Source organism: Sapajus apella, unplaced genomic scaffold (assembly GCF_009761245.1).
Source record: "Sapajus apella isolate SASKATOON/1434 unplaced genomic scaffold, GSC_monkey_1.0 scaffold25, whole genome shotgun sequence".
In the NCBI taxonomy this organism is placed as follows: Eukaryota; Metazoa; Chordata; class Mammalia; order Primates; family Cebidae; genus Sapajus; species Sapajus apella.
The window spans coordinates 17,983,086-18,010,949 of NW_022436965.1; the positions used below are offsets into that span (position 1 = coordinate 17,983,086).

The 27,864-nt window shown below is 38.2% G+C and overlaps 1 protein-coding gene and 1 pseudogene across 9 annotated transcripts in view; one reads left to right on the forward strand and one right to left on the reverse strand.

Moving 5' to 3' along the window:
* Positions 1–27,864, reverse strand: part of DNM3 (dynamin 3) — a 549,446-nt gene that overhangs the window by 388,746 nt on the left and 132,836 nt on the right. For all 8 annotated transcript variants that reach the window (XM_032291679.1, XM_032291682.1, XM_032291676.1 and 5 more), the window contains exons 3-4: positions 2,945–3,094; positions 1,606–1,809 (exon numbers count right to left, since the gene is read on the reverse strand). In XM_032291679.1, coding sequence (XP_032147570.1) covers positions 1,606–1,809; positions 2,945–3,094 — 354 coding nt within the window. The remainder of the gene's footprint in view (positions 1–1,605; positions 1,810–2,944; positions 3,095–27,864) is intronic.
* LOC116560311 lies at positions 19,828–21,947 on the forward strand (annotated as a pseudogene). Its single transcript, XR_004272902.1, has one exon. The product of XR_004272902.1 is annotated as a stress-induced-phosphoprotein 1 pseudogene (transcript).

The window sequence follows — 27,864 nt, forward strand, 5'->3', positions numbered from 1 at the left end:
ATTGGCTGAAGGCTCCTAGAGGACGCACCCATATAGCTACCCTTCCTCAACTTCAGCAGAGTACTGAAGACATACTTCAAAAGAAGTTGAACCAGAGGGACTCTGGTCTCCAGAAGACTTTCAGGGATGCCATTATGAAAGCAGAGGAATTAATTAAAAGTATTCACTGAATAGTGAAAACTGTCCTCCTCCCACTCCATCCCCTACCCCACCAACTCTTGGCTTCAAGAACACTAGACATCAGGCTTATACCAGACCAGCTCGGGAGAAAATACTCACAGAATCTAACAGTTGAAGAAGTCTCCTAACAAAAGGCCAACTCTCAGCCCAGTTACTCCATGGGAAAAGCCACTGGTCAAAGAATACCTCTCATGTACATAAATCAGCTTTTTGATGCTCCACTCTTATGCACGAACAAGCAGCAAAAGATCAACAAACATTTGAAAAAGGTCTCTAACATCAAAGACAGAGACAAAAGCAATCAGAAAACAATGGACTCAGACAGTGTAGATTACAAAAGAAAACTTTCAAAAAGCTCTCACTAAAATCCTTGGAGAAAATATTGTACTTGGGAAAACAAGAACAGGATACTATTTTAAAAAATAAAAATAACATTTGCTAAGTAAGTAAATGCTTTTGGAACTTTTAAAATGAATTAGAAGAGCAGAAGACAGAGTTGAGTAAATTTTGCAAAAAGTAGAACAGAAAGAAAACATTACAGAAGACAAAGATTCAAATAAAGGATTCATTCAGGAGTTCTAAATGCTAATAATAAGAATTACAGATAAAAAGAACAAAGAAAATTGGGGCAATTAATTGTCAAAAAAAGAAAGATTCCTAAAATTAAAGACATGTATCTCCATATTGAAAGAACACATCACTGAATGCCCTTCCACAATCACTCACTTTAAACAGACACACACCACACACTGAGGCCAGCACTGAGGTCTCTGAAGATAAACTGTCATTATTCAACTGAGAAAAAGAAAAAGTTAAAACATCAGCATAAGAAAGGAACTTTTCTGGATTTTAAGATGCCAATAGCAAATAAATCCCTGCTTTTATGTATATTTTTCTCAAAATAATTATAAGCTAAATAATATCTTATATGCATTAATAGAGCTTCCTATTTTAAAGAAACAAGACAAAGTAAAAAACACAGAAAGATTTTTAATTGGGAGTATATGCAGGCAACTCATAATAATTGGTAGATTATCTGATTTTTCATTGGTAGAATATGCAGGCAACTCATAATAATTAGTAGATTATCTGAATTCTACTGTACCAGAAGTTTATTTTATCAACTTTTTAAAATACATAGGTCATGAGGCTTAGAAATGTCTATTTTCTTAGATCTCATTATTCTTAGATTTATATAGATTTTGACTATATAAATTTTATTATTTTAGTAAATCTTTACTAAAATTATTTATTATTTTTTAGTATTAAATACTGAATTTTGTATTTAAAGTACAAAAGATTTGACAACATTAATAATGGCTAATTTTGTTTATAATGAAATCGAATCTTGAGAATCTGTGTTACCTTTAAAGATACCAAAACTCCTGACACTTTAATTCTCTCTTATCTTAGTCACACACTCACCTTGAGGATCAACTTCTTTAGCTAGCTTCAGTGCATCTGAGTTTGCAAGATCAGTGTTGGCTGGAGTAACAGCTAAAATCAGACAGTTCTCCCTGGTGATGAACTGCATAATCATTTCTCTGATCTGATACTCGATATCTGGTGGCTGATCTCCCACGGGCACTTTAGTTATTCCAGGTAGATCAATAAGGGTTAGATTTAACACTGTGTGGGAAGGATAAAAGAGTCTTACATACACCTTCAATGCTAAAAGATAACAATACAGAATCATTTGTCACTTAGCTCAGCTTTCTACATTGTGTATCTGAACAACTCCAACCCAAGTGTGTAGAATAAAAGGCATAAAATGAAAATGGTTTTGCTAGTTTTCTCTATTTTTATGATATGATTGTGCTATGCCAAATGATCACTTTAACATAATTTGAAAGGCACTGATTTGCATGCCTAACAGTTTGCTCAGAAAGCTGTCATATCTGTAATGAGGTGGTTATAATTAAAACACCAAACGATAAATGCATATGCTATGTGCCAGTCTTGTACATCGCCTTCAAGTGGTATAAAAACTCTCAGGGTAAGATTTGCCCTTTCCTTAAAAACTAACGTTTTTTTAATAGAAAGTTAACCACTTAGCCTAGTAGAATGTTGTTAGCCATTCGAGGTGCCCTGGGTTTACTGAAAGCTGTACAAACAGAGTCAGTGAAACATGACTCCATCCCAACCTCTCTGTATAAACAATGTTGGCACCAAGTACCCTTGGAAAGTCATAATTGAGCTTATGTCATTTATATTCTGTTTTAAAGGCAATAGAGCTAAGTAGAGAATATGAAATGAAAATTTGCCCACTAAAAATGTAGTCAGCATACATGCTATTTCCCATCACACATTATGGATTGGTTATCTAATGTATAAGTTTCTATCAATAGTCTGAGGCAAAAAAAAATCATAGCCAATTTCTCAGGAAAAAAATAAATAGGACTATATATGGCTAAAAGAAATTCAGTCAGGGAAGATGCAGCCATAGTAACATGTACCTCTAAGATTTCAGCAAGGATTGATGAATGGAAGTTTTCATACATACCCTTCTCAAATTCTAAAAGCTTACAATAAAAATAAAGAAAAAAATTGTAATGACCAACTCAATTCTGTTTTTATTAAAGTCATCTCCTCCTGCCTCTCCATAAATGTTCTAAGAGCTCTTTGAACCATATATTAATGGTGGTATCCAAAGGATACCCTAGAAACCCAGTACTATTTGTATCTTCTGTACAAATGATGTGTGTTAATTAACGTAGTAAAAATGTTTGAGGAGAAGAATTTAGAATTTTATTATTTTACTTACCATGTGGGGAATAGACTCGTAAATTAATGGGTATGGATGAAATGCCTTTATTCATTCCAGTCACACGATCTGTTTCTGCTTCAATCTCATGGCGAACTTCATCAAAATCTGTAAATTTCTTTCCTTTGCAATGTAGAAACTCAGCATATTCTATTAAAAAAAAACACACACAACTTAAATTCATGCATTTTTGCCATAATTATAAAAAATGTTTCTTTAATTATAAGTCAAAGTATCCAAAAAAAAGAAAAAAATAAGTCAAAGTATCCAGTATTCTCTCTTCATCCCTCATAATGACAGAACACAGTAGTTACTAAGAATCACAATAAATAGTTTAGAAATATTAAACAGTACAAATGCTATAGGTGCTAAATTTGCTAATTTTCAGAAAAGCAATTAAATACTATAACCAGTCCCTAAACCATCTAGCCTATTAAATAATTTAAAGAAAATTTTGGCTGTCCAAATGATAAAGCAAACAACAGCACCCGATTGTTAAAGACATTAGATCTGGGATACCTCTGAGTCCTGTTAGCATTTTCCTTTTCAGTATTACCATTTTATCATGATGGAATGCCAAGTTATATAAACATGCCTTCAGAAGGCAAAATAAATGGGGGGAAGGATATTTTATTAATTTGTTAAAAATAATATATGGAATACTTTAGCTTAAAAACATATATTGAAAATGCCATATCAATTTGTATAAAGGCAATTTCTCAAGGAAAAAAGTTATAGAGTATTATATCAAAGAAAATATTTACCTGCAATCTAAAATACCAAAAGAAAAAAAAAATCCCTCAGCAGAGGGAAAAATACTAAAATAACAACATAAATAGCAAAACTGTTTTTTTTTTTTAAATTTCAGTAACATCCTGCCAACTGTTGTATTATCAATTTCCATACCTATTTCCAGAGAAATCAGGTATGTGAAAAATTTAAAAGGAAAGCTAGTACAGTACTATTAGATTTTTAAAATGAGTATAAATATAACAAAGAAACAAATCTTAACAAAGATTTTAGTTTATCTAAAATCTTGGTGAAGAATTATACCAGTAAACTTAGGCTATGTCTAAGCATCTTGGACCCAAAAGCTGGATAAGAACCTGGGAGATTGAGGCTGCAGTGGGCCGTGATCATGCCACTGCACTCCAACCTGGGCGAGAGAGTGAGATGGGAGCCTGTGACCTTTCCAGTCCAACTGGGAAATATGCCACCAGAGGACCCTCAAAAACAAAAACAAACAAACAAACAAACTAAAAAAACCAAAAAGTCAGATGAGGCAATTATTGGTAGCCTTACTACTAATCCCCATCATAAACATTTAATATTCACTGTTGGAGATTAAATGGCAAGGCCAATAGCAAGAGAGCTGTCAGATGTGGTCCATGTCTTCAAGCAGGTTAGCATTAACTTAAAAAGCTAAAAATTAGGCCACTGAGAAAAAACATTAATGCAGGTAGCATAACGTAAGTGTTGACCTGTCCTTAAAATGACAGGAAAGGTAGAGATAGGAAAGATGATTTTAAGCTGTGATACCCAAAAAAGGAAGTGGGGTATGGCCTGTATTGAACAGTAGGGAGGATTTTGACATGCGCAAGGAGAAAAAGAGACCTTCCAGAGAATCAGAGAATCTTCATAGGTTCAACAAATATGGCAAGTGGTCATCTAGTCTCTGCTTGGACCCATCCACTAATGGGTGACTAAAACTTTGATCTCTTTGAGAAAAACTCTGATTGGAAAATATTTGTTTATGTTTGGTATTAAACCTATTTTCTTGTCATATTCCACGGGTCCAACTTTTGTCCCCTGGATCTACTTGGCTGTGAAAATGCTGTGTGCATTAATGTGAGTGTCAGCACCCAGAGTTTGTCTCTTTTCTGGGCCTAATACCCTTACCTTGCTTGTCTAGGCCCTCTAGTGGCAAAGATTTCCCAACTGCAACCCCAGCGACTCTGGACTAGAAAGGTCAGAGACATAAAGTGGACCAAAAAGTTTCTACTTCAACTTATCAAAGAAATGAAATGACCTAGTTTTTTGGATGTTACAATGACAGAAACAGACTTAATTTCTCTTTCCTGACAACATGCATGGACATGAGTATTTCTCTTTCTTAGTTTTTCTCTATAATGATATATGTCACTTTCTGAAACACAGCAAGCTAAGTCTGCTGAAAGCTCATTCCTCTAATGGTGGAAGTGTACCCAAAAGTAAAGATTCAACAGGCTGCAGAAATCTGACCCGAAGAGATCAGTGCATCAAGATCAGGCATGTTCTTCTATATTTACCCTCATAGGCACTGTCTTTATTAGAATATAAATTCCCAGAAGATAGAGCCTTTATTACCTATTCAATGCCTAGGCCAGTACCATATGAATGTAAGCATATATAGCTAAGTAGAGGACAAAACAATAAGAGAAACAAAAGAAGTCAGAGCCCAGAAAACAAGCAAAAATTAACAAGTAAAAATGAGTCAGAAATAATTCAGAAGAAATGGAACTGCATTTTTTCAATGCCATATATTCTGTGGAAAATGTACCCTTGAGGGCTTATGGCTATCACAACTGTTCTATCATAAATAATAAGCTTCTGGGTCAGGAAGTACATTTTCAATTTTTGCTAATCAATACATTCCAGTTGACACAAATGCAGATCTCCTTTGTTGCCACTAGATGGCACCTACTTGCTTTCTCTATAGGAAACATGCCCTTCCGGAATGGGGTAAAATCAATGCGATTTTCAAATTAGATTTAAATGAGTTGCTGAACTCTTAAAAATACTTTTATCTTGGAATCAAGAGATTATAATTGTGCAGGACCATCTCAAACCTTTGTGTTTTTTTTTTGTCAACCCCTTGGTCAATTTGCAGTGTCTTGTTGAGGATAGTGTCTCCAGACAGATTCAACAATACCTGTATTCATTTATTTATTTGATTAATATTCATTTAGGTCACTCTACTTGCCAAGAACTGTTTTAAAAACTGGAATATAGTAAAGTAGGGAAAATAAGTCTCTAGGCTCACAAAGCTTAAATTTTAAAGAGTAAACAATGTGTGTGTATCAGATGCTAAGTGCTATGGAGAAAATAAAATAGCAGGGGGATAGTAAATGTTTTTGGAAGGGGGTTGCTTGGTTACCTGGTATAGATGAGGAGGCCATCCATGACAGGGTAAAGTGACCTTGGAGCAATGACTCAAGAAAGGAAGGCAGCAGGCAGTGCTTGTATGGAAGGGCATCTGGGCAGAGTGCCTAAAGCAGATGTGCTCCGCATGTTGAGAGACAGCCAGGTCCATGTAGCTGGAGCACCAGGTGGTGTGGAGGGGAAGGAGGTGGGAAACAAGGTCAGTGCTGTGGACAGGCCTGGATGTGGAGGGCCGGTGGACCATTTTAAGGACTTTGATTTTTACTCTGAGTGAGATGGTAGACCCTCTGAAGGATTTGGGGTAGTGCAGAAAAATGCTGTGACCTAGGTTTGAAACAAATGTGGCTGCTGTGTTGAGGACAGACAATGAGGAACAAGAAAAGAAACTAGCTACTGGAATCATCCAGGGGAGAGATGCTGAGGTTTGGGCCAGGGTGGCAACAGTGGTGTGGCAATGAGTCGTTAAATTCTAATGTATTTTGAAGGAAAAACCAACAGAATTTGCTGATGGTTTTAAGCTGGGGTATGAGAAAAAGAGAAGTATCAAATATACTTCAAAAAGTTTGACCTCACCCACCAGAAAAAGTTTGAAATAGAAAAGACTGAAGGGAAGAGGATGGGATTGGATGGGATGGGATGGGATGGGATGGGATGGGATGGGATGGGATGGGATGAGATGTGAGTTGGGACCTATTAAGCTTGTGATGCTTATTACATACCCATCCAAGTTGAGAAAAAGCATTGCTGCTAAGGTTGAGGACCACACAGCTAAAGGAGATACCATTCACATTCAGTCTTTGGATAGGTGTCTCTACTCTGAAAATTTCCAGAAGATGGCAGTCACATGCTTGAGGATAGGGCAGCTTTTTCTCATTTGTACAAAAATGTCTTCAGGGCTAGATATATGCATCTTTTGTTCACAGAGAAGTCCAAGTGAGAGATATATGCTGGGGAGTCATTCAAGTCAGACAAGTGATAGGATCATTAAGCAAGAGTTAGAAAGGGAAGAGGTCAGAGTACCAAGCCCTGAGTTTTTCAAAGTTTACAGGTCAGGAGATGGAGACTCAGAAGGTAGGAGAAAACAGTAAGGGGGAAACAAAGCCAAGAAAAGAGGAGACCTACTCTGTCAAACCCTATCAACATGTCCAGTAAGATAAGGACTATGGATCTTACAACTTGGCAACTTGAGGATCCTTCAGGAGGAAGTTTAAGAGAGAAAGAGAAGAAACCAAGTAGAAGCCAATTATTGATAATTATAGATAATTATTCTTCTTTTTCAAGACAGGGTCTCACTCTGTCACCCAGGCTGGAGTGGAGTGGTGTCATCATGACTCACTGCAGCCTCAAACTCTTGGGCTCAAGTGATCCTCCTACTTTAGCCTCCTGAGTAGCCGGGACTACAGGCAGTGTGCCACAACACCTGCCTAATTTTTATTTATTTCTTGTAGAAATGAGGTCTCACTATGTTGTCCAGGCTGGTCTTGACCTCTTGGCCTCAAGTGATGTTCCCACATCAGCCTCTCAAACTGCTTGGATTATAGGAGTGAACCACTGTGCCTACCAACAGTTTTTTTTAAGGAGTTTTGTTGTAAAGAAGAGGGAAAGAAGGGAGAGGGAAGCTATAGAGGGATGTGAAGTCAAGAGAGAATTCTGTAAAGATGGCAAACTAATAGCATGCTCATAGGCTGAAATGGTAACACCCAGGATAAGGGAAGTGAGAAGGAATAAATGCTGAAGTAATGTCTGAGGGAATGTGGGAAAAGGAAGCCAGAAAGAAAGAAAGAAACAGGCCAGGGCATCCATAGGAACAGGAAGGAGGCAGAACAATGAGCATGGATGAGATGAATAAGTAGAACTGATAATGGCGAGGGCATGTAAAATTCATCAGGGGACTGTGAAGATTGATCATATTTGTCTGAAGTCATTTCACATCTTTACTGGTTAACTATGTGGTTTACTGGTTAACCATTTAACCATCTCACTGGTTAAACTGTATAAGTACAGTTTATATACTATTATAGTACTGAATAAGTACAAAATATATTACACACACACACACACACACACACACACACACACACACACACACACAAAGTGATCCTAAATGAATGACCTCAGAGCAATCACAGCAGGGATGACAACATGACAACTTGGGTCTAATCTATGTCCATCACTGGGGTTTAGACCGGCCCAGCATATCTGGAAAACTGATAGGGCAGGAACCACAAAATACTTTAATCTATGGGAACCAAAGAGCCTCCTGGAAAAGAATTCAACCTACAGGATGGAAAATTCAGCAAAACCAGCTGACCTGGCTTGTCAGGAAAGAGCTAACTGTAATCCATCCTCTACTGAGCTCCAGAGACTCATAGTTCCATGTTCCCTTATCTCTACGATGATAATTGTAGTTTGGGGATGAAGGAAATTCTAGCATCTAAGTCAAACTCTGTAGAACAAGTTGTACTAGCTGATCAATAGCTAGACCTTTTAAGAGATGGTAAACGTGTGTGTTCTGTGACTTTTATACTATGGCAAACTAACATGTCTGAAGGTTACACAGTCTCATCTTACAGTTTTGAAACATATTCTTTCTCACAGAACGGTACAGTTTCCAGTGGCATGAGCTCTCTTGACATATTATCAGTATTCCTTTCATTCTAAATGGTTCATAGTTGGTCACATAAAATGGTCTTTTTCTCAAACAATTTGAGGCTTCAGTCCAGCATCAATGTGAATAGTCAGTGTATTAAATGTCCTAGCCATAAACTCACACAAAGGATGAAGATTATGTGTACATAAGCATTGAAACCCTGATAATGCATCCATGAAATTCTATTTTGTGGCAGTATAACCTGTCTTACTGAAATTCATGTTTCATTTTCACAAACTTCTCTGTTTTCAATTTCACAAAATAAAACTCCTAGTTTTGGTTATTTTCCCTGTTTTTACAATGTTAAAAATAGTGTACAACTGAAGCAAAGGTTAAGATACATTTCTATATCAAAGAATGATTGGTGGGGAAAAGGCAAATATTAAAAAATCAGAGCTATAACTATATTTTATTTCCTTTTAAAACATTTTAGAACTGTTATTTTTACTGGTCATGAAAAACAAATTATGCTAGGTTAAACAACTGACAAATTGTTTGGGGGAAGTATGAGATGCTTTACGCCTGGGCAACTTTCCAATCATCTGTGAAAAGCACAGCATGACTGTAAGCATTTAAATATTTCCAATATGCCCCCTCCATGGGGAAAATATGTATATGTTTTAATTAATCAAGGTTAAGTAGAAAGGAATAATTATAGTGCACTAGATTATAACCTCTTGTCCATCTTTATTCTAAGAGTCAAAGGTCGTCAAAATTTTAACTGGAGTTTTCTTATTTCTGAAATGTTTTAATAGCAATGTTTTGTGAGCACAGGGCTCCAATGAGAACAGAGTACATAGGTCACTTACATAAGGAACTGCTTTCAATGCAACAAGCTGAATTCACTGGCTGTATAGAGCATCTATGTATGACTATATTTAAAAACATATTTCCTAAAAGGCAGAGCTACATTTAACTCTCTCGTGTTTCCCTAATGCCTGTTATATTTATAGTAAAAAACATCCACAGTCTGGGTGTGGTAGCTCATGCCTGTATCCCAGCACTTTGGGAGGCCAAGGCAGGTCGATTACCTGAGGTTCGGAGTTCAAGACCAGCCTGGCCAGCATGGTGAAACCCTGTCTCTACTAAAAATACAAAAATTAGCCAGGGATGGTGGTGGGTTCCGTAATCCCAGCTATTCAGGGGGCTGAGGCAGGAGAATCACTTGAAGGTGGAGAATGCAGTGAGCTGAGATTGCACCACTTCACTCCAGCCTGGGTGACAGAGTGAGACTAGGTCTTATATAAAAAAAAAAGAACATCTGTAGATTTCTTCCTTCTTTAAAGCAGTCTACTTTGGATATAACAATGCTTCCAATAAATACTCCATGTTCTTACTCACATGTGGAAGCCAAAACATGTTGATCTCATAGAACTAGAGAGTAGAACAGTGGTTACGAGAGACTGATAAGGGTGGGGGCAAAGGAGATAGGGAGAGATTGGGGAGCAGATACAAAAGCACAGCTAGATAGGGGTAGCGACTTTCAGGGTTCTGTAACACTGAAGGGTAACTACGGTTAACAATCATACATTGTATATTTTCAAATAGCTAGATGAGAGGATTTTGAATGTTCCCAACACTAAGAAATGCTAAGTGTCCAAGGTGACGGATATGCTAACTACCCTAATTTGAGCATTACACATGGTATATATGTACTGAAATATCATACTGTACTCTATAAATATATACAATTATTATGTGTTAATTAAAAATAGTAATTTCTAAATGCTTCCATCAAGTCATTCCAAATTGAGGGCAAGATCCTAGAATTTTGGTTTAGTTCTATATTAATTATATAAGACCCAGATATGAAACAGAACGCAACTGTATCGCTAAGGTAAAAGGGAAAGTCAAAGTCTAGCAATCAAAAAAAAAAGAAAAGGGAAATCTAAAAAAGCAAACAATTAACTTCAGAGTCCTGCAGTGGGTAAAATGTAGAAGTCTCAGTTGGAGGGTTAAGTTGGAGGGTGAGATGGGAGTAAGTTGGGGGTGCCAAGATTTCATAAAAGACAAAAAGCTGGTGCCAAGCCAGTGTCAGATCAGACACAGAGACCAGGGTTTAAGATTAGGGCTCCGGTACTCTCAAGGCAAAGTAGGAAATTAAAACAAAACTCCAAATGCAAACCAGGCAGAAAACCAAGATGTGGATTCAGTCGTGGAAGGGAAGGCAGAGCTGTTTCATCAAGATACAAAGACAAAACCAGCTGAACAGTACTCAGGGTCAAGAGAGATTAATATCAATGCCACCTTGAAATTTACTGCTAAACAATAGTCTTTACAGTTTTCTTCTGATTCTAAAGCCTAGATGAGGCTGAGCCAAGAGGTGAGGGTTAAGGGGCCCCAGGTAACTGGAATAGTGCTGGTGGACAAGACTAAGTCTTACAGAAATCCCCAGAGATGAGGGACTTTTATAGAATATTCTATCACAGGTATCCAACTCAACTATCAGAATCTAGCAGCTGTTGATACCTACATAGCTCAACTTAGTTCTATATTTTTTCCAAATGAGCTCAAAGAGTATAACAAAAAATCAACTCTATTTTATACTCATGGTTTATTTCCATGTAAAGCACAATCAAGAGATAAACTGTATTCCAAATCTTAGCTATTATGAACAGTGCTACAGCAAAAAGTGCAGATACCTCTTTAATATACTGATTTTCTTTAGGGTATATATACCTACTATGTACTCACAAAAATTTTTTATTTAAAAAAAACTATATTCCAAATACAGAACAGGTAAGAAGCATGCAGAGCACTTGGCCAAAAGTTGCAAACTGTATCATTATTCTGTATCTTGGCAGCATCTGATACAACTGTCCCCCTCTTCCCTGAAACACTCTTCCACTGGTTCCCATTATTCCATCTTTTCTGTTTGTTCTCCATCTTCACTGATTGCTCTTTCTCCATGTTCTTTGTTCACTGTTCCTTCCCTTCTCTGCTACACTTCTAAATATCAGAGTATTCCAGACTTGTTTCTAGACCTTCTAATCCTCTTTTTCATCTCTATCCTCTCTAAGTGATCTTATCTCATCACCTTAAAATTTTTTACATCTATCCTCTAAATTCGTATCTCCAGATTCACTTCTCCCTTCAATTCCAGATTTGTCTATATCTAATTCTAATGCTTAATTGACATTTCCACTTGTATGTCTAATAGATATCTCAAAATTCACCTGCTCAAAGCTTCTTTTCCTCAGCTCTCTTCCAAACACTATCTTACTGCCTCCACTATGATCATGGTACTTCTAAGCCCATTGTACCTCTTAACCTGTACTACGATAAAAGTAGCTAACTGGTCTTTCTGACTCTACTCTTGCTCCATTGAATACATTCTCCACCCAGTAGCTGGAAATATCTCCTTAAAACATACATTACATCATGCTTATCCACTGTTTAAAGCCTTTTATTGGTTTTCTAGTACATTTAGAAAAATCCAGATTCCTCACCCTGCCCTACTCTACAAAGTCCAAGACATTCTGCTACCCATCTGCCTCTGATGCCATCTCTATCACTGCCTCCACCATTCCTGTTCAGTCTCTCTGCCTGTAATGGCCTCCTTTCTGCAGCTCAAGAGCACCAAGTCCCTTCCTACCTCAGGGCCTGTCTATAAGCTGCTCCTCTTTGGAATGTTTATCCTTTTGATCTCTGCATATGTGGCTCTTTTCTGTCATTTACTCATCCAAAATATTATCTCTTTAGGGAGGTTTCCCTGACCAGACAAAGTGAGGTAGCATCTCTTAGTCATATCCTATTACATTGTCCAATTTCTTCAGTGCACATGGCCACCATCTGAAGTTTTTCATATTTGTTTTTTATTGTCTGTCTTCCTCCACTAGAATATAAGCACCATGAGAACAGGAGCGTTATCTGTCTTACCCCTGCTGTATCCCCAATGCCTACAGCAGTTGTATATTTGTAGAATTGATGAATACATAAATGAATGAGTAGATGACTGAAGGAATCAACAAATAAACCTTAAAGGAGGCTTGAGTTTTGTGGATAAGGAGAAAAAAATGATTATAAATATGGCTTTTGACAAGCTGAGCTTGAAATACATTTGAAATATCCAAGTAGAGTTTCAAGCAGTCAGCTAAAAATATGAGTCTGGAGTTTAGCCCAGGAGCTATACATGTGAGAGTTGTAATGTTCAGGTTGTAATTGAAGCCACAGTGTGGAAGAGATTGTCAAAGGGAGAATATGAAATGACAACCAAAAAGAAGTCTTGGGTAGATGGAACCTTAACGGCCAGATAGAGGATAACACATTGGCAAGGGAGCCTGAAAGAGTCAACAAAGACACAGAAGGAAAACCAGGAATATTTGGCATATAAGCCAAAGGGATAAATTTCAAGAAAGAGTAATTGATAATGTCAAAAGCTGTTGGAAGGGCAAGATAAATTAATTTTAAGGATGCAGAAAACCGTATAATACATGCTCAATTTCTTTCCAATTCCAATTGGATAGAAAATTTAAACACTTCTTATTTCAATAATTTTTGCTATAGATTACTTTGTTTACTTAAAAAATGTTTTATGTGCTACCTTATGCTTCCCCCTACCACCGCCCTTGTGTCTCTTCTCTTGCTATCAGGTTTATAGTTGTCACTTCTTGCTGTTGACAATACATCTGTCTTTAACCCATATTCCCATTCTCACTATGGTTTTATATTTTACTCTTGAGAAATCCAATAACTTAGTAAGTATGGTCTGAGTCTAAAATCAAGACTGGAAAGGCCAGAATAAGGCTGGGACCCTCATGAGATTTACATCAAAGACTTTGTAATATCAATTTGGCTACTCAAGGCTCTTTTTTGCCTCCTCTTGATAATCAGCTAGGTTTGGAAACTGACAATATCAAAAAGAGTTTCTGAATAAGGAGTTACTCCAGTGTTATTTAAGAATAATTGAATGTACTAATTCTGAGACAGCAAATGTCAGTCCTTGTTTTAATAATAAAAAATAAGATGATTTACAAAATAAAAATCTATAGAGTAATTAAAAGCAAAATGAGACTGTCATGAAAATTCAAATAATTATATTTCAATACCAAAAAATACAATAGGAAGTCTAAGATTTATAAAATGAAAATACTGTTTCCTCACAGAATCTTGGCCACAAGGAATAAAATTTATAAATGAGATTTAAGGAGTAGCTATATCAGAACTGTAAGTATATAAATACGTAACTAAAAAATTTTTAATGAAAATATCAGAGCTACAATATGCATGGCTGGATACTTTATACTATCTCAAAAACTCAACCACAAAAAAACTTTTTCTATGAGTATGTAATTTTATACACAAGTTGCCACTAATATTATTTCATCTAAATATTTTAAGGAGATTTTTAGTTTGTTTTCCATAAGTTTCTTGAATATCAATGATATGGTTTGGCTGTGTTCCCACTCAAATCTCATCTTGAATTATTGAATAGCTCCCATAATTCCCAAGGTCATGGGAGGGATCTGGTGGGGGGTAATTGAATCATGGGGGCACGGGGTCGGCAGGGGGGGGTTCTTTTCCATTCTGTTCTCATGATAGTGAATAAGTCTCACAAGATCTTACAGTTTTATAAAAGGGAGTTCCCATGCACATGTTTTCTTGCCTCCTACCATGTAAGATGTGCCTTTGTTCCACATTCATCTTCCACCATGAGTGTAAGGCCTCCTCAGCCATGTGGAACTGTGAGTCAATTAAACCTCTTTCTTTTAAAAATTACCCAGTTTCAGGTATGTCTTTACTAGCAGGATGAGAACAGACTAATACAGTCTTCATGACAAATTCCTGGAAGTTGTTAGCAGCTGGAAACAGCCAACTTAATTTCTGTATATTGTGGAAGACATCAAAGTTTGTTTTTTGCATGTAAATATCTATTTTTTTTCCAGTAACCGTGTTGAAAAGGCTACCATTTCTCCACTGAATTGCCTTTGTACCTTTGTCTAAAATCCATTGTCTACATATATGTAGATCCATTTCATTATATCTATCCTGTTCCATTGATCTATTTATCTCTTTATGCCAGTGCCACATTATTGATTATTGTAACTTTATAAGCCCTTATTTTAAGAGCTAGGATCTTACTAAGTTGCCTAGGCTGAAGGGCAATGGTTATTCACAGGCAGAACTATAGTACTCTACAGCCTGAACTCCCGGGCTCAAGCAATCTCTCTACTAGCTAGGAATACAGGCACAAATCATGGCACCTGTATAATAAGTCTTGAGATCAGATAATGTTAATTCTCCAAACTTAGTGTTATTTTTCAAAGTTGTTTTGGCTATTCTGGGTTCTTTTTATTTCCATATTAATTTTAGAATCAGCTTGTCCTTTTCTACAAAACAACCTATCTTTTGAATCTTTATCTACAGCAATGTTTGTAACATCATTCAGAAAAACTTTCCTCTTCTGGCCCAAGCTTACACATATATATCCACAGCATGTTTTGCCAAAATCACAAGTATGTTCCCATGATGCTGGCTCTGATAAATGTATTAAACTTTAACAAAATCACTGATTCTTTTAACTGGGAGTCATATCTCTTCTAAACTCTTTTGTAATAGAGAAGTCACTTAAGTGTTGTTGGGGGCCTTACAAAAATATTTATTATCAGTTATGTCCCAAGCACCATCTGCCTAGTCAGTACAGTATAACTTGGTAATAAGAGTACATATATTTACAGTAAAAGGACTAAACAAATAAAGATTTTATCTTGTAAATATCATGTAAATTCTTGGACATGATATGACAGTTGGTTATATACAACTGAAATGCAAAACCATTCCATCTGACAAGATGCCTTTGCTTAGAAATGGAAGAGATAATTCTATGACTTAGGCAACCCAATCATTTCTTGAAAAGTTTTTTAAAAAGGAAAACAATGGCCAGGTGCAATAGCTCATGCCTACAATCCTAGCGCTCTGGAAGGCCAAGACATGAGGATCACTTGAGGCCAGGAGTTCGAGACCAGCATGGGCAACATAGCAAGACTCCATCTTAAACAAACAAACAAAAAACATTCTTTTTTTCATTAGCTAGGCATGGTGGCATGCATGTGCAGTTTTAGCTACTCGGCAAACTGAAACAGGAGGGTTGCTTTAGTCCAGAAGTTCAAAGGTGCGGTGAGCCATGATTTCACCACTGAACTCCAGCCTGACAGACCAAGACCCCTACTCAAAAAAAAAAAAAAAAAAAAGAAGAAGAAGAAGAACAACAACAACAAAGGGGGAGGAGGAGGGGAGGGAAGAAGAACAAAATGTTGTCCCTAGTATGAAAAAAAATTAATGAAACAGGTCAATTAGTATATAAATTATCTAAATTGAGATAAATAAACTTAAAATATTTAGAAGTTTCCCCTAGATAATTTTTGTTTTTAATCCCAGGGGAGTCTTGCAAGAATAGCCAGCACTCAGTAAAACCTAAAGCATTATGTGGTCAGTTTAAATGATGCTAACAGAAATGCACCTATAAAGAAAACAAATTGGCCGGGCGCGGTGGCTCAAGCCTGTAATCCCAGCACTTTGGGAGGCCGAGGCGGGTGGATCACGAGGTCAAGAGATCGAGACCATCTTGGTCAACATGGTGAAACCCCGTCTCTACTAAAAAAAAAAAAAAAAAAAAAAAAGAAAACAAATTAAAATTCCATCCAAAACTCTGTATTATGGTTTTCTTCAACTCAATTTGTATGTAAATTAATACTTAGCTACAATAGTCACTGATTTTCTCAATGGGAACTTAATGGAAAATTCTCTCACAAGGACACTCACCTCCCTTAAAAGGGGTTAAATATGAAAAGTAATCAATTTCTTTTGTAAAATAGATAAAACTATAAGAGAAAATGGAAATCAGTGAAAAAATATGAGAAAAAAATTATTTTACTTGAAAAACAAGTGCATTCATTTTAGAGGGTCCTTAATATGAATAACATAGGTCACAATGAATGAAAAATTCCATTTCAATAACAGTGTAGTGACTACTCAGTGATCTGGTTATGTCATCATATGAAAAACTGATTTGAAATACTCCACTATTTAATAATACTTATTAGTAGTTTCATAAAGTTAGAAGAGTCTATCTAAAATATTTGTAGCATCCCTCTCTCGACCTTTAGTTTACAGTATATGTAAGTTATCCCTAAAATAAAGTAAGCTTCCCCTTGTTAACATTCTCACAAGAGTCAGCCTTGCCTACAGTATTCTGAAGTAAAAAAACAATAGTGATTAAGATTTTGAGGCCGGTTGTGGTAGCTCAAACTTGTAATCCCAGCACTTTGGGAAGCCAAGGTGGGCGGATCATCTGAGGTCAGAAGTTCGAGACCAGCCTGGTCAACATGGTGAAACCCTGTCTCTACTAAAAATATAAAAATCAGCCAGGTGTGGTGGTGCATGCCTATAATCCCAGCTACTCCGGAAGCTGAGACAGAAGAATCGCTTGAACCCAGGAGGCAGAGTTTGCAGTGAGTCGAGATTGCACCACTGCACTCCAGCCTGGGCAACAAAGAGCAAAAACTCCACCTCAAAAAAAAAAACAAACAGAAAGAAAAAAGACTTTCGGCCAGAAGTGGTGGCTCATGCCTATAATCTTAGCACAGTGGGAGGCCGAGGCAGGAAGATCGCCTGAGCTCAGGAGTACAAGACTAGCCTGGACAACATGGTAAAATCCTGTCTCTACCAAAAATACAAAAAATTAGCCAGGCATGGTGGCACACGCCTGTAGACCCACCTACTTGGAAGGCTGAGGTGAGAGGATCACTTGAGCCCTGGAGGTCGAGGCTGCAGTAAGCCAAGATTGTGCCACAGCCTGGGTGATAGAGGGAGATCTTGTCAAAAAAAAAAAAAAGATTTTGGAGTCAGACCCATGTTTGAAGGTTCTGAGATTTCCTTATCACAAAACTGAGAAATCACTTAACTTTCCCTAGTTCAGTTCCCTCCTCTGCAAAATGGTGTCTCTTTCATAGGTTTCAGTGAGGGCAAGAGAAAGAATACTTCTGCTTCATTCACCAGAATTCTCCCAATAACTAAATATAAGGTCTCAACAAATTCATATTGTATCAAAGAATATATGAATAAAGGCATTTAACACATAGTAAACCCTTAATTTAAAAAAATAATAAATTGAGTAAACATGTAACAATTAATGTAAACAGCAAAAGCCTTGATCTCAAAGAGGTTAAACAAATTGCCTGAGGTTACACAGGTAGGAGATGTCAGTCCAAGATTTGAATCTAGACATTTTGACTCTCCGTTACAATGTTAGCCACCCCATATTAACTGTGTCTCACTACTTCAAGCCCTCCCCTCCCAGGGGCTTTGATTCCAATTCTTAGCTTTTAACAACATCTTTGTTATCAACTATTCCTTCTTTCTACCAGCTCTACTATTCCTCCTCCCCTATCCCCTACATATGGACATTTCCCAAAACACAGGAATCATATTTCCTACTCTCCCGACTGCGATTCTTGTTTCTGGAGTTATGGACTACTTTAAGCATCTGAGAAAAGCCATGGAAACTTTCCCGTAAAAATGTACAAACTTACATATACACAAAATTGTGCAAATAACATCAGGATATTGACAGATAATTCTGCTCTACCCTCTTCCCCACAGGAATCTGTATTTAAAGTGCCTCGCATATTACGTTCTGCACAACAAACACTCAATAACTGGATCATATCATTATCACTATTATAGTTTATGCCTATCAAAACAACCTAACAAGGCCCTCTTCAAATATCATTTCCACTAAGAAACTTCCCTTGATCTCTCCACTGTAAGCAATGTGTTTCTCCTCTAAAGTTGTGAATGTAATATTTATGTGATTTTGCAGATAGAAACAGACTTAAAGATTTTCTACCAAAGCCAGTGCTTGTTCTTTACAGATAAGGAAATGAAATCCCAGGAGGCTAACATGTTCAAAAATATTTATATAACATATTATACCTTCCACAGCATTGTAACTACTTGATTGTGTTTTATCTCCAATGCTACAATGAAAAGTGCTTAGAGAGTAGGGATTATGTCTCCTACATCTTTAATATTCCTTAAGGATACAGGAATGGTTACAAGAACAAATGAATGAATGAACGAATAATTCCAAGTCAAAACTGAACTATTATTTGCTGTTTTTCAAAGACATGAGGTCTTGAATGCCTCTTCCTCTTTCAGCATTTTATAACTACTCATATTCTTCATTCAGTATGAACAAACACTCTGGAGCAAAACCTCTGAGACTTTCTTTTTAGGAGCAGGTCTTTTTATGAGCCATCTCCTCCCTTTCTAGTCTAATCAGTTATAGAGACTAGCTCAGGATAAGACTCTTAAGAGTATGCTGTTGCTGTCTGGACTTCATTTTTCGTATGAAGCCTAATAGCATGAAAATATAATATTTTCAATTTCCCAAAACCTGTTCTGGCTTTTGTGATAAGGTTTCCTTGGGTTTTTTGTTTTTGTTTTTTTTTTTTTGGTTTTTTTTTTTTTGGTGGGGGAGGTGAACAAACCTTCAATTACATATTGTGCTTCTCAGGTTACAGAATTCAGACTATTTTCCATTCTGTAATATATCCATTTATTTGGGAGTGGCATTTTCTGGACATATGAAAATCTGCTATTCATTAAAGAACTACCACTGTAGGGAAACAAAGTGTTAAGCTATATTTCACAACTGAAGAACTTACCAAAGTTAGAAAAGAAGACGAACTTGTGAAAAGTAAGCAAAAGGTTTAAATAAAATTTTAAGATAAGCAGCTTAATAAATGTCAAATGAATGCTAGGTAGGTTTCACAAAGGGAGAGGTCTTTTTAGGCTGGAGTGGTCTATAAAGGATTTATAGAAAGGGTAGAATCTGAATTAGACTTAGGAGGATTCACAGATTGGGAAAAAAGAAGAGAAAAGAGACCATTTAAAAACTATAAACAAGTGATAAACAAAAGCACCAAAGAGAAAAAAAACAAAAGGAAATGGGAGCTATACAGCTGGGCAAATAACACCACCTACCAAATTTTTAAAAATAAAAATGTGTGAAATTAATGAGTGAAAACATAAAGCACTTACAAAGAAATGTAAGAGATAGAACACAACCAACTTTGTGGTTAAATGTTAAATAAGGCGGCGCGTGCGGTTGGTAACGCGGGGCGGACGGATTCGATTCAACGGGGTTCCGGGCTGCGCTGCGCTATGGAGCAGGTCAATGAGCTGAAAGAGAAGGGCAACAAGGCCCTGAGTGCAGGCAACATTGATGATGCCTTACAGTGCTACTCCGAAGCCATTAAGCTGGATCCCCACAACCACTTGCTCTACAGCAACCGTTCTGCCACCTATGCCAAGAAAGGAGACTACCAGAAGGCTTATGAGGACGGCTGCAAGACCGTCGACCTAAAGCCTGACTGGGGCAAGGGCTATTCACGAAAAGCAGCAGCTCTTGAGTTCTTAAACCGGTTTGAAGAAGCCAAGCGAACCTACGAGGAGGGTTTAAAACACGAGGCAAATAACCCTCAGCTGAAAGAGGGTTTACAGAATATGGAGGCCAGGTTGGCAGAGAGAAAATTCATGAACCCTTTCAACATGCCCAATCTGTATCAGAAGTTGGAGAGTGATCCCAGGACAAGGACACTGCTCAGTGATCCCACCTACCGGGAGCTGGTAGAGCAGCTGCGAAACAAGCCTTCCGATCTGGGCACGAAACTACAAGATCCCCGGATCATGACCACTCTCAGTGTCCTCCTTGGGGTCAATCTGGACAGTATGGATGAGGAGGAAGAGGTTGCAACACCTCCACCACCACCCTCTCCCAAAAAGGAGACCAAGCCAGAGCCAATGGAAGAAGATCTTCCAGAGAAGAAGCAGGCACTGAAAGAAAAAGAGCTGGGGAACGATGCCTACAAGAAGAAAGGCTTTGACACAGCCCTGAAGCATTACGACAAAGCCAAGGAGCTGGACCCCACCAACATGACTTACATTACCAATCAAGCAGCGGTATACTTTGAAAAGGGTGACTACGATAAGTGTCGGGAGCTTTGTGAGAAGGCCATTGAAGTGGGGAGAGAAAACCGAGAAGACTATCGACAGATTGCCAAAGCTTATGCTCGAATTGGCAACTCCTACTTCAAAGAAGAAAAGTACAAGGATGCCATCCATTTCTATAACAAGTCTCTGGCAGAGCACCGAACCCCAGATGTGCTCAAGAAATGCCAGCAGGCAGAGAAAATCCTGAAGGAACAAGAGCGGCTGGCCTACATAAACCCCACCTGGCTTTGGAAGAGAAGAACAAAGGCAACGAGTGTTTTCAGAAAGGGGACTATCCCCAGGCCATGAAGCATTATACAGAAGCCATCAAACGGAACCCAAAAGATGCCAAATTATACAGTAATCGAGCTGCCTGCTATACCAAACTTCTGGAGTTCCAGCTGGCACTCAAGGACTGTGAGGAATGTATCCAGCTGGAGCCGACCTTCATCAAGGGTTATACCCAGAAAGCCACTGCCCTGGAAGCGATGAAGGACTACACCAAAGCCATGGATGTGTACCAGAAGGCGCTCGACCTGGACTCCAGCTGTAAGGAGGCGGCAGACGGCTACCAGCGCAGTATGATGGCGCAGTACAACCTGCATGATAGCCCGGAAGATGTGAAGCGACGAGCCATGGCCGACCCCGAGGTGCAGCAGATCATGAGTGACCCAGCCATGCGCCTTATCCTGGAACAGATGCAGAAGGACCCCCAGGCACTCAGCGAACACTTAAAGAATCCTGTAATAGCACAGAAGATCCAGAAGCTGATGGATGTGGGTCTGATTGCAATTCGGTGATGACTTGTTCATCCCCCCTTCTCTTCGCCCTCATGTGGAAAGAGGAGCTGGGACCGCGGCGAGCAGCACGGAGCGGAAGGGAGAGCAGGGGGAAAGAAGGCCTCATCTCTATATTTATACATAACCCCAGGAAGACACAGAGGCTTGTATTGGCACTGTTCGTGCCGCCGCTGCCTCTGGGCCTTCTCAGCACACGCATGGTCTCTTCACCGCTGCCCTCGAGTTCCGTGTCTCCTTCCCCTGCCCCTAGTCGCTGTCTCGGCTGCTCTCCCATAGTTGGTTATTTTTTATTTGGGGCAGTGGGCATGTATGGGAAGGGAAGGGGCTTCTTCCCAGCCTCAGGTCCCAGCTGTCTCATGTTTATTCCACGTCCCCTTCTCCAATAAAACAAGCCAGCTGGGCGTGGTTATAAAAAAAATGTTAAATAAGATAATCCACAGAAATAATTTATTACAATGCCCATTGCATACTAAGTATATTTAAAATATAGGCTACTGTTAATGTATTTTTTAAATGTTCAACATAAAGGTAATGCTGAAATTTGACAAGTGTGTCATTTGATTTTTATAAAGGGAAAAAGATTTCCACAGAAAACAAAACTGAATTGCCATAATAGCTACCTGATTCTTCTCTAGTTAACATCCTGAAAGAAGAAATAAAAAAACCTAATTGAGACCTATTGAAAAACAGTGACCAGTGAAAAGTCAGAAGGAATGTTAGTTGTATACACAGTGTCATATATACAATATTGAGCTCAGAGGTCCTAATGGTGATTCTTACTATACCCTATATTTGACTTAAAAGCTAATTTTAGAATACAGTGCTTACATAAGATGGAACTGAATTGCATATAAAAGTCATACTCATCCCAAAATAATTTAAAGAATAATTACATATCTTAGCAAAAGTATTTTTATCACATTAAAATAAAATTTGAATCCAAAAACATATTTTATATACATATTCTTTTTTTTTTAAAGACGAGGTTTCACCACGTTGGTCAGGCTGGTCTTGAACTCCTGACCTCAGGTGATCCCCCCGCCTTGGCCTCACAAGTGCTTGGATTACAGGCACAAGCCACCACGCCCGGCCTATACATATTCTTAAGATACATCTGTTACATAACTCAGTATATAAATTAACACACATTACGTACAGTTAATACCCACAAAAATTCTGGAAAATACGTATTATCCTGGCTAACCTGTAACTTCTCTGTGCTTCAATTTCTTCCTATGTAAAATGGAAATAATAATGATCATAATAATAGCTTTAAAAAAAAGTCAATTCCTCAAAAATATTGCTTTAAAATTTTTTAATATATAGTCTTACCTTAATTATCCTTCAGTAGTTCTGAGTTTGTTGATTGTTTTAAAAATTATTTCAAGAAATAATAATTTTTGCTGCTTCAAAGTATTCTTTCTATAAAGTGAAAATGCAGTAGGATGCAGAAGAAAGGAACTATCTATGCCAAATAAGAATAAGTGCTTATCTTTATCTGTTTCCACCAAAACTTGTGGTTTCGCCCAATGAATGACCCAAAGTCACATGGACTTCTATAATTACTAACGCTTGACCCTTAGAGTAAATTAAAAATCACTGAGAATCTGCTGTACTATACAACAAGCTGTTATTCACACACATTATTTCATGTTAATACTCCAAACAACCCTGAGAGTAGGTATTATTGTCTGGGGTAAACTGTAACTTCTCTGTGCCTCAGTTTCCTCTACGTAAAATGGAAATAATAACAATGTCACCTACCTCCTAGGATTGTTGTGAAGATTAGATAAGACAACATGTTTATTAGGGCCCAGTGAACAATATGACAAAATATGTCACTTTGACATGCTGAGCTAAAGAAGCAGACCCAAGGTCTCTCTCTGGCCTTCCCCTGCCTATTGGCTCTCTAATCTTTTTTTTTTTTTTTTTTTTTTTTGCTGAAGCTCACTGAGACTCTTTCTAGAATTTCCTTATGTGACTAAGAAAGCTTATTTCCCAAATAAATGCAATTATCTTAAGCCCCTCCCCTTTTTAAGAATCCCATTGACCACCAGAGAAGAAGAGACTAGGAGTCATCGTCATGTCCAGACAGACTTCTCATCTATTCTTCCAAGGGCAGCTCCAGAGATTACCTGGGGGACACTATCTGCATAATAAGACTTTTGTTCAGAGTGAAGTTCAGCCCCTGATGATCCCACTGCCTCCCTCAGAGCTCACAGGAACTTCATCCTGACTATAACTTATCATTGTTCTTTGAGCTCGTTCATTCGCCTAAAAATCAGTTACTCCAAGACCTCCATTTCCCTTATCCCAGTGAAGAGAGTATTTAAGTATCACCATCTGGCCCTTTTTTGAGTTTTCCTATTTTTTGTTGGTTCCCATGCTTATGCACATTAATAAATCATTATGCTTTTCTCTTGTTAACCTGTCATTTGTTATAGAAGTATCAGCTATGACCTTTATGATGTGGAGCAAAGGGATCACCCCCTTTCGGTCTCCACATTTGGAAAACACTTAAGACAAGTGCCCAGTAAGTATGCACATGCTAATGCCTGTGTAAAGGTCATTAATACAATAATGACAACAGTTATAGCTTTGCTAAGAAATAAAGTGTTTTTCCATCAAAGCTAAATGAGCCAATTAAAGGGAGAATCTGAGACTTTCTACAAATGCCAGCTGTAACCACTAAAGTTCACACTTGAACACAGCAATAGCATAATTTTGCATTTGGTACTTGAAATGCACCTTGATATAGCAATCACTCATTTATTCCAACAAAAGATTAAAAACAATATTTAAATTTAATTCCATTTTTTTCCTTAGTATAGCTTAGTAAACAAACAGGACAGAAGAATGGACTTTTACTCCAACCATAATAATCCCTTAAGATTGTTATAGGAGGCCACTGGTTTGGACTGAGCTCCTGCGCTAAGCCCAACCCATGCCAAACCAAAATGGAGTCACTGAAGCTGAAGTTCCACAATACCAAGCCAAAACTAAGTTATTATCTAACCTTCCAAGACATCAGGAGAGAGAAATGATAGACAAATTTCCAAACAAGCCAGTGCTAGCTGGCATGATAATGAAGTCCCCTCTGCTTTAACCTTTGCAAGAAAAGTAACCTGAAACAACCCAGCCTTTTTTAGTTTTCTGTTTCTGCCTTCTCAGATCATTTCTGTCTATTAAATCAACCTCTGCTCAACTCATTGGGAACATTCATTCTATTTTGTAAAATGAGGTGTTGCCTGATTCTAGAATCACAAATAAAAGCCAATTAAGATCTTTAAGCTAAATTTGTTGTAATTTTGTCTTTTGACAAGATGGAAGTTTTCAGTGTCAGAAGGAAGAAAAGGTAAGCTTTTAAGTTTCTGTCACCACAGAATCATACTGATTAGAGGCCTCAATAGCAGAGAAAGTACTTTGAACTAACAACAGAGCATTTTTCATGTGTTTAGCACAAGTATACATTCAAAGCACCTTTCTCAATCAAACTTCAAAACCATTTTATGGAAAGTGATCATCAAAGAGATTAAGTTGTAGGGGCGGAGGGAAGGCTGTCTCTGTGCCCACTGAAGGTTTGCTAAAAATAGACGGACAAAAGGCAGTTTAGTAGGAGAAAAAAGCATACAAAACTTAATTTGCATAAACTCAGAAGCAATACACAAAGTATGAGACTCAAAGAGGATCCAGATGATTGAGGCTTCAAACCTCTCTTCATAGAGGAGAGATGTATGGACCTGTGAGGTATATATTATTTTGTAAATTATTCTCTTTGGAAGCTGGATGGAAAAAGTTAAGGGGTGGGCAGAGCTGCACAGGAGCAAAGGTTGTCTTATTACGCAAATAAATTTCTCCAGTTAATTTCTTGGAGCTGCCCTCAGAAGAACAGATAAAAAGTCTGTCTGGTAGTGATGACTTGGTGATGACTCCCAGTCCCTTCTGTGTCTCTGAAAGTTGAATTTTCCTGGTTATTTGATAAGATTTCTTTGCTCTTAAGACAATCGCATTTCTTTGTGAAACTGTACTTTTTTAGATAAGAAAATTGGTAACAGAGTCTCTCCCCCTCTTCTTTTTGGGAAAATAAAGAGGATGAGAGAGACAGGCAGAGGGAAGTCAGAAAGAGACCTTGGTTCTGAGGCCTATTTCTAAGGCCTTTCCATTTTCAAAGCACTCTGCATGTCAAAAAGCTAGATTTTGGAGAATTGTTTTCTGAGCCCAACAAAGTAATTTCTTTACAAAGTCACAAACTAAAAAATGGTAGAAATACAAGAACTCAGGTCATTTCACCACCGGCCCAGAGCTCACTTCACCATACCAAACCACATCTTCATGAATACTGTTTTAGTTACAGTTGAAATCTGTAAGTATGAGACTGCCACCATATGTAGAATTGACATAAAAAATGACTCAGAACTGATTTTTTACCTCTTGGGCCTGTGATCTGACAGACCAAAATAGACGCCTTTTTGTCAACTAAGACAAACCCTAAGGTTAAGGAAACAAAAGTTACCTGCAGGTCTAGGGTTCAGAACTCAGCCGGCATAACAACCACCTAAATTCCTAAGGCTACAAGAAAAACCACGCCTTTACTAAACTCCCTAACAATGGAGGTATCTGACCACTCTTAACTCTGATTACAACCTAGACCACTACAACTCAATGACTGAATAGAAGGTTGGGTTTATAAACATTTTTTTCTGATAAACAACTACAAACCTCAAGCCAGTTTCAGCCAGGTTATAGAGGTTATACACAAACTTTATGTCCTTTTGATTTAAAGAGCCAAATTCCACCTCATTTTAATGCTAAAACGCCACCCCAAAGTGAACATGGGATGTATGTTACACATGTTTACCCACTGCATATGTACTTGGCTCCTCTTGTAAATATGGATCACTTTCCCCCAAACTTACTGAATGTGTACGACTATTGTGTAATACAACTCTGTGTAGCATAAAACCCAACCTTCCCACTTCAAAGGGAGAGTTCCCTGGATCCATGCCGGAGATGCTCTTCCTGATTCGCAAACTGATATTGCCAATAAAGCTCTTCTTTCTACTATTTAGCCATCCTGGTGGTCTTTTGGATGACAAGCCCCCTTAACACTTCTGAGAATATAATAACAAAAGGATCAGGAGAAGTGAAGATCTATGAACCCCACCCTTTGCCCATGAAGAGCAAGGGAGGGAGATGCCTTCTTCTGCCCTCATGCTTAGTGAGAGGACTTTCAGAGAGCTTGAGATCCTGTAACTGAGGGACAAGGAGGCTTCTGTGCCTGATTTAGGCCAGAGAAAGCTCAAGTCTGTGGGAGTAGACTGGGCACCATCAGGGCAAAGGATAGAATATGTGAATATTTCCCACAGAACAGATGTGGGCCAGGTGGAAAAGAAGCTGCCCAAAAGGCATTTAAGCGTTGTTTAGCAGAGCCACCTGGGAGGGCAAGGGGACTCCAACAGGGAGTATCTCTATGGACCAGGTGGTGAGTGCAACATGGTAAGAAATATATGCTTGCTATCTGCCTACAGTTCCTGACACAGAGCTTCTAAAGCACTTGACATTTCCTGAGTCACAGGGATGAGAGGAGCATCTTTGGTTATTCACAACAAACCCCTTTCAACCATACCTGAGTTTATGCTCATGAGGGGATTCTTGATTGACCCCTGGTTGCCAGAGAAACCAACCACGTGACTAGAAAGTTGGAATTCTTAGCCGTACCCCCTAATCTCCAGGGAGGGGAGAGGAGCTGAATATAGATCACCAATGGCCAGGGATTTAGTGAATCACACCTATCTAATGAACCTCCATAAAAACTCTCACTAAAGGGGTTCAGAGAGCTTCAAGGTTGTTAAATGCATCCACATGCTGGAAAGGGGACATGTCCCAACTACATGGGGACAGAAGCTCTCATGCTTCAGACACTTCTGGAACTTGCCCTGTACCTCTTCTGGCTGTTCATCTGTATCCTTTATAATATCCCCAGCTACCTGTTTTGTTTTTTTGTTTTGTTTTGCTTTTGTTTTTGAGACAGGTCCTCACTCTGATGCCAGGCTGGAGTACAGTGGCACAATCATGGCTCACTATAGCCTCAACCTCTTAAGGCCCAAGTAATCCTCCCACCTCAGCCTTCCAAGTAACTGCAGACATACACCACCATGCCCAGCCAATTTTTGTGTATTTTCTATTTTTGTAGAGATAGGGTCTCGCCATGTTGCCTGGGCTGGTCTCGAACTCTTGGCCTCAAGCAATCCACCCACCTCAGCCTCCCAAAGTGCTGGGATTACAGACATAAATCACCATCCCCAGCCTATAGTATCCTTTATAATAAACAAGTA